The following is a 12970-nucleotide window of genomic DNA, read 5'->3' as shown; positions in this document are numbered from 1 at the left end:
AAAGTCTCCCAAGTGAGATATTCCAAGGGAAGTCACCGATCAGTGATCGGATGAGCAACATTTCTCCAAAGTGTGCATCCCACATAGACCTGCTTTTTACATGTAAATGTATTTCTTAATTTAATGTTTTGGCTATCGCCAACAACCCGGCCACAGTGTCCTTTGCTTCACAGTTGTTGCATGTACACTTCTTTTTTAAGTGAATTGTTTTCCATGTAAATGTTTCCTTAGAGCTTTACCACAGAAGTTATGTTTGAGTTTTTAAGACTTTGGTCTCAACTTCAGACCTGGGTAGGGGTGCCAATCTGAAAATAAAAAAAAAATAAAAAAAATGGAGGGGCCAAAGTAAGTCCCGCCCCACATAATTGATCACATGATGCAGTGTGTGCACACCATTTGAATGGCAATGAGTATCAACATTTTTTGAGCGACAGTCCCTTCAATTTTTTTTATTGAGGGGGGTAAAGGGACCTCAGCCCTTAGAGTTGGCACCTATGGACCTGGCGGTCAAAGGTGGCCCTCCTGACCTTTAAGTCTGGCCCCTGGGACTCCCCATAGGCCACAGCCACAATGCTTTCCTCCAATCCAAATCCCTCATAAGCCGTAATGTATCACTGTATGTAGTAAATGACCTTACTGTATATAGGTAGCATTTATGTATGTTACCCTACCCACTTTTTCCTCTGGCCCTGCCCACCATTGCCATGTGGCCCTCAAAAAGTTGCCTGGAAGGGAATGCAGCCCCTAAGCTGAAAAAGATTCTCCACCAGCGCCTCATGTACAAACTTAGTCTGAGCATCACCTTGTAGCATTGCACAGTTGTGTCTCCTCCCCCCCTCCCGCCACCAGGGTTGTGCTTCACAAGTATTCTTTTATTTGTTACAACATATTATTACATTTTTAAAAAGTGTTTTGCATTACACCAAACAAAACACATGTTTCCTTGAAGATGGGGCTCAAGGAAAATCTGGCCACCATTGCCAGGTTCAAGCAACATTCAGCGGTCAAGGGAGGGACTCTTGGCCCTGGTGGCTGATGGGCCATGTGTAGAAAGTTATTAGGCACAGCAACTGCTTATTGCCTGCAGCAAAGTAGGGGCTGTGCTAGGAACCTCACAGGTAAATGGCAGCGAATTACTCCTGGGCCCCCTCATTTCCCTTGTGATTCCCATGTCACCCTCTGATTAATGGCCTGAGCCCTTGCAATACAATAGTGAAAATGTCACAGTCCATCTGCTCGATTGCCATGGCCAGGCTGCTCAGGAGGAGAACAGGTTCTTCCCTGCAGCTCAGAAAGTCACTACCATGAAATTGGGAAAGGGGAGGGGGAAGATGGGGACCAGAACTTGTGGTGGATGCCGAGCTGAGCTGAGATTTCTCAGAAGGTGTGTTGCTGGGTTACTTTTCTCCTGGAGAAAGTTTCCGAATTACCCCCATCCTCTCAGCTCTTGAGAAAAAAGGCCACTTTGGATAATATCCTCCAAATATGATCCACTGTATTCTTCACCAAATAATTACCTGGGACAACACTTCCTGCACATCATTGTGATGGTTGCAAGATGAGGGCTACGTTGCACACCAATTTATGGAAAAAATGAATGAGGCTGCTTGTCGTGAGTCTAGCAGTGTATTCCTTTTATTATTATTATTACTGTAAAGGCTATCCTATTCATCACATCAGCTCTCAGTCTAAAATTTGGCAGGATTTATTCAGAAGAGGTAGCTCTGCCAGTAAAACTCACCCAGTCCTGCCCCAACACCGAGGAGAGGGGAGTTATAGAAGTTTCCTTTTAAAAATCTAACTCTTAATGTTGACCAACACAAAAGCCTCTGGGCCTCTAATTTTGCAGGCTTTACCCACTCTGGAGGAGCTGTTGTGCCTGCAAGTTTTATCTACTTCTATCAAAAATAAAGTGATTGCAATATGGTGCTATACCAGCTGCACTGGCTCCCGGTGGGGTACAGGATCAGGTTTAAGGTGCTGGTTTTAACCTTTAAAGCCTTATACGGCCTAGGACCCTTGTACCTATGGGACCTCCTCTCCTGGTATGTCCCACAGAGGAACTTACGGTCTTCAAACAAAAACATCCTGAAGGTCCCAGGCCACAGGGAGGTTGGGCTGGCCTCAACCAGAGCTGGGGCTTTTTTTGCCTCCAATCTGGTGGAACTCTGTCACAAGAGACTAGGGCCCTGCGGGACTTGACATCTTTCTGCAAGGCCTACAAGAAAGAGCTGTTCCACCAGGCCTTTGGTCAGGGCACAGCCTGACTGCCTCCTTTGGCAATCTTCACAGACCTTTAGCCTAATGGTTGCCATCAATTTGATTTGAATTAATTTTATAATGAAATGATTTCAGAATGTTGTACTATTTTATTGTTGTTAGCCGCCCTGAGCCCGGCTTCAGCTGGGGAGGGCGGGACATAAATAAAATTATTATTATTATTATTATTATTATTATTATTATTATTATTATTATTATTATTCTACTTAGATATATATTTCCCCAAGCTGAATCAGGTGACCTATGAATGTGCCTTAAACCATGGCAGGGTGTTTTCCAAAATGCGAAGTCATGCTCCAATGCAAATCTTGTGGTCAGTGCATACTGACATGTGCGCACACAAGCACACAGGCTATTGATATCCATTGCCCCATTTTCTTCTTATTTCTCATTGTGCCCCCATCCTTTCTCCATTTAGAATGGCTTTTTAAAAATACAGAGAAGCTGTGGGTGCCTAGATATTAAAAAGTCCTAATTATATATGTACACTAGGAAGCAAGATTCAGTGAGTTACTGTGCCTCTGTGCCTCACTTCCAAAGGCCAGGACACACTCAGCTTACCAGCCTTTGTGCCATCTGTAGGAAGTACCCCGAGACAGAAGGGAAGGTTGTCTTACAGCCCTGGCTCCTGCTTAGAATCTCCTTTCCCTTCTGCACAATTCAAATCAAGGGTAAGACCAAATACCGTAATTGTAGCTGGTTTCGTAACAGCCCCCAAATACATCCTAATGGCCAAATTAGATAAGGCTAGTAGAAAGGAGTTAAGCACATGTTCCTCTTTGATCTCCTTTAATTTTCTCCCTGCCCCCAGCAGCTTGATTTCCCCCTCTGCCTTTGATACTTCTTATTAGAGACAGAAACATCTTTAATGGTTTTACATTTCTGGAAGCATTTCTGGTGTTTTTGTTTGTTTTTTTACAGAGGTTCCTTTTTTAAAAAAAAAATGATAATAACATGTTGGACACAATACCTTTTCTTTATCAGCTCTGTTTAACTGGTGTATTTGTAGACTAGCTACACACAGCTTTCCCATGCCGGAGGAGAGATAAAAGGAAAGAGTTCATTACGCTGAAGCATTTTCATAAAAGTGGCATCAGCTGAGTCTAAATCACACTGGGTTTGGATTGGCAGAAGCGATGGAAGCCTATGATGGTGAGGATGGTTGTGTTTGGTAGAACGTATTGATGGATGTGTGAGTGGAGATGAATGGGAAAAGATGGAGAGCTTCTGTATGCGCACATGTGTGGCTTGTTGGTGTGCTGAGTGATAGGGAAATAGTGTTTTGTCGGTGATGAATGATGAGAAGAGTGAAATAAGGCTGTGGAAAATGGGATGATGAGCCATTCCTCTAGGGGTGAAGAGAGATGGGGAGAAAATTGTGTGTTTTCTGGGGTAAACAGGTCAATGGATATACCTACAAAGGCATTTAGAGGGCAGTTGATCAGAGAGGAGGGTTCCCAGAATATGGGGATCCTAAATAAGTTTATTATACCACATATGCTCTTATTTTCTGGCCGATGTGCACTTCCTTACCCTCCTTTTTCTTGTGTGGAAATGTTCAGTTCTTGTTACTGTAGCAGAGACCACATGTGGTTTAAGGCTGCAGCTGCCACCATGTGGTGTACTGGGACCTTGGAGACCAGGGTTCAAATCCCCATTCGGCTTACTGGGTGACCTTGGGCCAGTCACTGCCTGTCAGCATAAACCTACCTGGCAGGATTGTTTTGAGGATTAAACGAGGAGGGGGAAGAACCATGTATGCCACCTTGAGCTCTTTGGGGGGGGGAATGGTCTATAAAGGCAATAAATAAATACTACAAATAATAATTAAGAAAAGAGCAGAAGTGGGGACATGTACCAAGAGCCCCTAAAGGGACAAATGGAGGCAGGAGGATTTCTGGGCAGGAATTGTCCATCACTTAAGAGGACTGCCTAGGTAAAGCAAAACTGACAGATTTCTGGGCTTCATTCTCCCCACCCAGGACTTCAAAGGCAAGGGCTCTGTTCCCAAGGTTCTCCCCACCCTTTTCATTATGCCTTTCCCAACCTGGCCCTGTCCATATATTTATGTTAAATAAATGAAAATAAAATAATAATGGTGATACCCAACCAGGTCGTACTCAGAGTAGGACCCCTAAAAAAAATAAAAATCAATGGACTTCAGTTACTCAAGTCACACTACTGGGTGTGATGAATGTTGAGTATCGCCTTATGTATTTTGGGGTGTGTGCAAGTATGGAATAAAATATAGCCTTGTATAAAATTTCCCCAAAGGTACAAATTTCGTCAAACTTTATTGATACACTGCACAATCACAACCATCTCTTATTCTTCCTGAATTAGAAAAGGTTACAACTACAATGTAACATGCACAAAATTCAGGTAGTATATTCACCCTTTTTAATACGATTATTGACAGGAAAAAGAGACTTGATCTTGTTTGCTCAAGAGATCAAAAAAATAAATTTTAAAAGTTTTTTCTAGAGGGCGGACAGAATAAAATAAAATTAAATTAATAAAAGCCTTTGAAAACTTCCATTTGATTTTTCTCTTTTTTCTCATTAAAGCATTTTAACACTGATAATTGATTTACTACTTTGCTTATTTTTTTAGTTTTCTTTTTTTTAAAGGATAAAATTGTGTGAAAACATTGTTCACGCCCATAGCTTTGACACAGCTGGAAGAATTGCACCATTGATAAGTCACAGAAGAACGTGTAAGTCTAGCAAAGATAAGGACTCTGAAATCTGACAGGTTAACGGTTTCATACACCCAACATGTTTTCCTCACAATTGCACTTATACATTGCACAAGTAACTTGAATGATTCCCCCCCCCCTTAAAAATAAAAATCTCCCCAGTAGCTGCAAACAGAAGCATTTATTCAATTCTGGGTCTTATTTTTGTTTGCTTAACTTAGAAGAGTGAGTGGTGTGGCTTCATCGGGGCTAAGGGAGAGTCTCCATCATGAAACTGTCTGTGGTGGGGAGCCATAGTCGATATCCTTGATGTAATGCAAAGGACCAGGCGTCAACATTGTTTGCTTTTGAGACAGGTCTGTTTAATTTTCCCTTTAGTTGTCTTGGCCTTAAATCTAGCAGGTTGGGTTTTGTTTTGTTTTGTTTTGATCTGACTCACTTGTTTTGCGCAGTCATCTTTCCTAGGCATGGGAGCTCCTGAGCGCATGTAGGGCTTCCCCATTCATTTCACTGGAGGGAGCAGACCCAAAAGAATATTTCAGTGCACAGAATAAACCCTTATGAACTGAAAGGGGAACACCATATGTGCAGGAAAGCTCTGTGCATCTATGATTGCACAGGGATCTACAGTCAGGATGAATGCAGATTTACGAAATATGCAAGTTTTAGGGAATATGACCAAGCCTTTATCCGGAAGCGTTGGCTACTTATATTCCAATCCGGTTTGCATGCAACAGCTCTGAGGATGTTCACAGAGCTCCACATTAGCTTTCATGGAGCCTCACATGCACACAGAAACCTCCATGAAGCTTTGGGTTGCAGCCTTAATGGATAATATACATAGATCAAATGTATTCTTCTATGCTTCTAAAACTGCAAAGAGCGTTTGTCCTTGAATGAATGTAGAGCGGACTTTGGCATTTATTTGTTTTTAAAAGGCTTGTTCTCCGAAACCATTAGGTATAATGTTTGCCATTTATAAAGGTTATTTGGAACTCCCCCTTTTGTTTGTGTTTGTGTGCATGGAGGGGAATTTGTACATAATTTTTCCTTTTAGTTCCCCAAATCTAGAAACACACAAATGGCTTAAACTTTTGCTGTTGGTGGTGGTAAAGCATATAGATCAGAAGCTGTCTCGGTGTGAAGTCTTTGGCTTTACCTTTCTCCAAGCCTCTCCATGGTGAGAGGCAAAGACTGTCGTTTCGGCAGTAAGGAACTGTTCTTGCACAGGACTGTTGCACCCCTTTCCTTGGCGCAGCAAGGAGCGTGTTCAAATCTGCATCCACAGCTTTCTGAAATTGCTGCTCATGGATGCTCAAAAGATGCATTTGAGAAGATTCTTCTTCAGGAGGAGGATTGACCACTGCATCATCTTGATCAGGAACTCTAGCCTTCAGGCATATGTGTAGAATGCAGTCTTCTGCTCACATTGCCAGTTTTCATGAGGATTTTAAGAAAGACACCACAATTTTGCTGTACCAAACTTCCTCTATTATTATTATTTTGTTGTTGTTGTTGTTGTTGTTGCATTCCTTGTTAATAAGCACCAGGAAACCATTCCTTATTATTTTTATTGGCAGCAAAGAAAGGAAGTTGGCTGTTTTTGACCTACAATTTCTTGTCTCTCCGTGTGTGTGTTTAAAAAATGTTGAGGTGTTAGTATTATTCGGTTGAAAATAATCTAAGTTGCATACATATTATTAAAATCATAGAACCATAGAACTGTAGAGTTGGAAAAGACCCCAAGGGCAATCTAGTCCAACCACCTGCAATGCAGGAATCACAGCTAAATAATCCTTAACAGATAGCCAGCCAACCTCTGTTGAAAAACATCAAGTGAAGGAAAGCTCACCCCTTTCCAAGCTATTCTGTTCCACTGCCAAATAGGTCTTACCACAAGAAAGTTCCTCCTAATGCTTAGTCAGAATCTCCTTTCTTGTAATTTATATCTGCTGATTTGGGCCCTTCCCTCTGGAACATCAGAAAACAGGCTTGTTCCATGCAACAGCCCTTCAGATACTTGAAGATGGCTATTATTATTCCCCCCCCACACACACACATACAAAATGCCTTGTGGCACATTGACATTAAGCTTGATTCTAACACAGGTGTCTCTTGGAGATTTATATAGTATGAGTAGATCCACACCAGCCATTGAAAGAACATTCAATACACATGACTTCCTCCAAAGAATCACAGTAACTGAAGTTTCCCCTCGCAGAGCTATAATTTGCAGTTCCCACAGTCCCCAGGATTCTTTGGGGGAAAGGTGTATGCTTAAAATGTGTGTTAGATGTGCTTTCAATGAACAGTGTGGCTCTGCCCTATATTTCTGCTTTCTTGGGGAGGATAATTTTTGGAAGATGCCAAAGCATCTTCCTGAAGCAATTTGGCATGCTCTTCATACATAAGTGAGGTTCACACTGCCCTTCAACTTCTCACATGCTATCTGCATTATCAGTTTGGACAAGGATAAATGATTTGTATTGCAAACAAACATTCTGGCCAATGCAGCCTTTGCATTCCCATTACGAATAGTGGCAATCAACTAACCTGTCCTGTCAGTGAAAGGATTTCCACTTGTGCAGTGGGACTTTTGCCCCTCTCCTCCTCCCATGCACATCCCACAGGCTCCCCAAACCTGCTCTGGAAGTATGGGAGGACCCTTTGAACAGATTTTAAGAGTATGTGGGGGGAGGGGGAAGGGATCCTTGTGTTGATAGGATGTGCTGCACAGTTCAGTGGCAGATCCTATGCAAAGTAGTTCTAGGCTCTCTCTCACACACATCTCTGGTTTGGGTCAGAAAAGGCTACATTTGCACCATGTATTTAAAGCACTATGATGCAACTTTAAACAGTCATGGCTTCCCACAAAGAATTCTGGGAGCTTTGATTTTTTGAGATTGCTGAGAGTTTTTAGGAGAGACCCCTTAACACCCCCCAAAAAGAAAACTACAATTCCCCAAGTTCCTGTGATGAGGGATTGGTTGTTAAACCACTCTGGGAAGGGAACAAGGGGGTCTCCTGTCACCTCACAGAACCCTTACAAACTAGCGCTCCCAGATATTACGACCATTTAAAGTGGTATCATAGTGCTTCAAGCAGTGAAGGCTGCCAAAGACTCCTGTCTGAAACTTTGGAGAACCACTGTGAAGGCAATACAAAACCTTTTTCTTGGTATAAGGCACCTTCCAATGTTTCACGGCAGAAGGGCCTCATTAAGCCTCAGACGTGAAGCCTCCTCCAACAAATGGAAGTTACTAGGATTCGTGCCGTTCACAGCTAACTTATCCTATTGATTTCAATGAGACTTAAGTGACTATGATTAGGATCAATGACTGCAATCCTGGGTCCAGCTACTCATACAAAGTCTCACTGAAGTGAATGGGCACAGGCAACTGCACTTGGGTTCATTCACAACCAAAGGACACGACTTACCAAGTGCTGGTGCTGCACAATCTCCATTCATTTCAGTGAAGCCAGACTGGAAGCTTCCTGCAAGGCCTCGCTGGTATGAATGGAGGCCCATGTTTGCTGCGCCACTCCCAGTCACAGCTAAGCTTTGTATTATTATTATTATTTATTAAATTTGTATACCACCCTTAATCTGCAGATCTCAGGGTACCAGAGGGCCAGTGCTTGGAGCTGTCCAGCCCTCAAAACACACCTCTTAAAGAACTTTGTTCTGAATGCATCTAGATAATATTTGCAAACACCATGCATCAGGCACTTAATTTTAACGGCTATCAGGCAAATTTAGTACATGGTGAACCACCAGTTCTTCAGTGCACATGGTTCTGGAAGGAATTATCCACTTTCCTTACAGAAAACTTCCAACAGAACTTCATCATTGTCATCATCATTTGAAGGTAGAGGTTCTCCTCAATCCTTCCACTTAGTTCCAGCCCTCCTCCATGGGGCTTGCAGGACATTCTAAGACAAGGTACCAGAGACTGGCGTGCAAAATCAACACAATGCTCGCAGAATAGAATTGCCTGGGATTAGCTTTCTAGAGCTGATTGCTCGGCGAAACTTCCATATTTAAACCCTCAGGAGTTCCCCAGCAGGATTTTAAATATAATTTATTTCCCTAGCCTGTTTCTGAAAGTTACAACGTCTCTTCCACCCACAACTCTGTTACAGTCAGTCATCCTTTTGGGACTAATGACACTCTGTGTCTCCAGGTTTACACCAATTCTGTCCAAGGAACAAGAGGTCCTAGAATTCTAGTGACTTCCAGAGCCAGTTCAAACACAAAAGTTCTTATGCTTAGGTCTACTTTGACATTGATCTAAGTCAACTAGGAACATAGCTGAAGAACCTGTGTGTGTACACACACACACACACACACACCACTAATAAAACAATCCAGTAGACTCAACCTGTTGCTGGAGTCATAACAAGTCAAATCTCTCCCATATCCTTAGAGGCTAGATAGTGAAAGGCCATCTCTATCATAAGCATGAAGTGGCATCTAGCTGAGTTTTGACTTCATCCAGCAAAGCAATTCCTGCTGGGGCACAAAACTATTTTGCATTCAAAGACACTGCTGCAAATTCCTTGTAGAGATTCAATCAGCATCCCAATGGCTTGTGATTTTGCTCTCTTCATAGTAACATGCTTCTGCGCAGCCTTCCAGTTAAGGTGCTTTTCCTTCCTTAGAAGGTTTTGTGTGTGTGTTTGTGTGTTGAGCTACACTGCCCCACCATTCCACTATTGGAAGGACAGCATATGCTAAAATTGACGGAACAACAAAAACATGTTCAGAAGCCGTATGCTCCAGTTCTCTCTCTTATCTCCCTCCTTTTCCCCCACCCCTATAAGGGCCTGACTACTACATCTCCATTTCTTGATACGTGAAGGAAAGCTTGCTACTTTCAGCAGAAAAAAAAAGCTATGGGAAGCAAAGGCTGTACATTCAATAATAATGCATTTATGGTGGATTTGTGTTCATCATTCATGTCAAAGCAAAGTCTGAGCCTTTCAACCTGTTTTGCTTAAAAAAATGAATATACCACCCAAATGTTTAGTCTTGTATAAGTAAATATCAGACTCTTTTAAATCATTCGTGTTTTACATGTATAGATATTCTAGACACCTTGAATCATCCAGGTAGACCCATTGGGAATCACCACCAGTCACTTGCCATCAACAAGGTCATTTTAGTGTTCCCAAGACATGGCTGTTAGCAGCTCAGTACAGCAGGCATCATACTTCCTTACTGCTTTTGGGACTTCCAGTCTTGACTTGACTTCCAGTCTTGACTTGTACAGGATGGTCTCGAGACCATAATTCTATGGGGAAAGTTGTCTAAGAGAAAAAAAAATGTAGCATGGGTAAACTGTTGTTCCTAGTTTTTCCATCTCTTTTCCCACCTGTTTGCATAACAGAGGAAACAACATAAATTTGACAGAGAGCTAATTGGTTCCCCCACACAGCTGGTCTTCATAAAATAGTGTGTAATTACTCTATTCATCCCCATTTGTCCTACTCAGTCCTGGGGCAAGATCTGAAATGGGCAATGTTTGATTTAAAGAGCGCTGACCTGTTGATAGTATATCTGTCCAAATCAACCTTGGTAGATGTCTGTCGTTGTCATGCTTTCAGTCCACAAATTAGATTCCAAAGACATCACGTCCCAGAAAACAGATTCCTGCACTCCTTGTTGGCACCAGAACTCCTTCTCTGCCACAACCTCTGTTGTTGTTTGGGCAGACGTGGCTATCCGTGGTAGGTCATGTCCTGCACCCGTCAGGCAAGGGGTGGGCAGTGCCAGAAATTTCAGAAACTGAGTCCTCAGAGTGAAATGAAACTTTTGACAATGTGATCCGTTGCTTGGCTTTAGCAAACAGCGACCTGAAAGATCTCCCGGCCTTTTTTTTAGGGCTCAGAGGAGAGCCTAAGAGATGAAGGAAATCATGATTTTCTTGATTTCTCCTTCCCGTTTCCTTTCCCCTCCCCTTCAATGTTAATTAAATACTTGGAAAGAGTTGGTGCTCAATTCCCCCCTGCTCAAAAGGTTCTTAAACAAATGCCAGGGGAATGTCCCAATAAACTAGCAAAGGAATTGCTCCCCCACCCCCATTGGCAGCTAATGATGGGATGGACTTGTCAGTGGACAAAGGGGATGGCAGGGCAAATTTGGGCTGGAGAGATGATGTGCCAAATCTATTTCAAAGCCCATATGCTAAAGAATATTGGGAGCACTATAATAATTGTAGAATACTCCCCCCCCCCAAAAAAAAATCACAATGTCATCTTTAGTGAATTACTTTTAAGGCAATGCTTAGAACTGCAAAAATTTAGTTAGGGACAGGTTTATGCCATTTTAAGGCGAGGATATGAGGAGGCGTAAAAACCAATAATTTCCGCATAAGCGTATCTGGCAGAGTGCTACTGAATGCTATGCCTTTGTGGTCACAATTCTCTTTGATTTTATAATGTCCCCTATTTGTTTATCTGTGCCACTGGTTCTGGACCCTATGTGAATTGCCCCTCAATGTCCTCCTTTTACAGAAAAGGCACCCCCTCCCGAAAAAAGAGAGAGACGAGGTTCCCACAAAATTTCAAAATAATAATCGGTTAAATTATGAGGAATTTAAATGTTGACTACATGAAGGTGCGACTCAATAAAGGTGATTATACTGATGGATGGGTGGAAGTGCAGATGGGGAACCGAGAAGGAGATATTCGGATTAAAAGGGGGGGGGACTCCAGATAATTACATTGATAGATTGATAAATATGGCAAATATATGGCTGGAAAGGCAGATGGATGGATAATTAGATGGATGGGTGAATGGGCAGAACAGTGGTATGATTATACTGATAAATGGGAGACGCATGACTTGCTGTTCTGTCAATTTATCGAGATTGAGGAGTCACTCTGAGTTTAAAAAGAGGGGAGAGGAAGCCGGGCACACCCTGGGCTTCCTTTTAATGCGCTCCCAACAGTGGAGGAAATCTCTGTCTGAATGTGTGAGCGGACCATCGTCCCTCCCAGCCCTCATGCTTCCATAGACAATCCATATGCTAGGGTGGGAGGGAATGGGGCAAGAGGATGGCATTGGAGGCAGGGTTGCAACCCCATGAAAACATCCACCCAGACGGAAGCGAGTTGAAACCAGAGTGTAATCGGACACTTAGAAACATGAACAGGTATGTACAGTGTTACAAGTAGAAAGAACAATCCTTTTGCTCAAGAGACACAGAGATAATAGGACACTTTTTGACTTGCATCCCCCCCTCCCCGACTTCCTGTTGTGCATCATCTCTCAGGACCAAGAGGTCTCATTCTCCTGGGGCAATTTTTGGGGCGGGCTCCACTGAGGATGGTAAAATGAGAGGTTGACATGTTTTCTTTTTCTTTTTAATATATAAATAGGGTATTTTCGAAGGGTGGTGGGGTCAAAGGGAAGGAAAATGAAAACTAATTCTGCTTTTGGGAAATGCCCATGATTGGCCGATCCTGAATGGGTGCTTGACCTGGAACCCAGCTGGTCCTCCCCCTCCCCATGCCCTTCCGGCAGTATGTTCAAGCTGTAGACGGCTGTTGCTGTTTCTTAACCCCCTCCCACCCCCCAGCAGTGTGGATGGTTAAAAGTCTGTGGTGTGGGAGAAGCCAGGCGTCATCTGCAAGGACCCTCGCTTTTCTTATCAAAACTTGAGGAGGAAATGAGCAAAGAGGGTGCCTGATAGCCAGAGGCAGGCCATCGCTCTGGAAGCTGCATTGTTGCCATCGTGGACTGCTCCTGGGCCTGGATCAAGTGAGACAAGAGAGAGAGAGAGGTAGAGAAGCTGGTTATTATTTCAAGGATAAGGGGGTGGAGGGTCATAGCTCAGTGGCAGAACATCTGCTCTGTAAGCAGAAGGTCCCAGATTCAATCCCCAGCATCTCCAGATTTTGGGAGACACTCTTGCCTTAACTCATTGAGAGCTACTGCCGGTTATGTGTAGACAGTTCTAAGCAACATGGACCATTGGTTTTGGCTCA

At 43.0% G+C, this 12970-nt stretch overlaps 1 protein-coding gene across 5 annotated transcripts in view; it reads right to left on the bottom strand.

The window, feature by feature from the left end:
* Positions 1-4550: 4550 nt before the first annotated feature.
* LOC309357638 (opioid-binding protein/cell adhesion molecule homolog) overlaps positions 4551-12970 on the bottom strand; it is a 720946-nt gene continuing 712526 nt past the window's right edge. For all 5 annotated transcript variants that reach the window (XM_081889992.1, XM_081889991.1, XM_081889994.1 and 2 more), the window contains one exon: positions 4551-12734. In XM_081889992.1, the coding sequence (XP_081746118.1) occupies positions 12634-12734 (101 nt within the window). In that variant the 3' untranslated portion in view covers positions 4551-12633. The remainder of the gene's footprint in view (positions 12735-12970) is intronic.

The sequence above is a fragment of the Podarcis melisellensis genome (genome assembly GCF_964234715.1).
Source record: "Podarcis melisellensis genome assembly, chromosome: 15".
Taxonomy (NCBI): Eukaryota; Metazoa; Chordata; class Lepidosauria; order Squamata; family Lacertidae; genus Podarcis; species Podarcis melisellensis.
The sequence above is the reverse complement of the archived record's forward strand: the minus strand, read 5'-3'. Positions and strand labels throughout refer to the sequence as shown.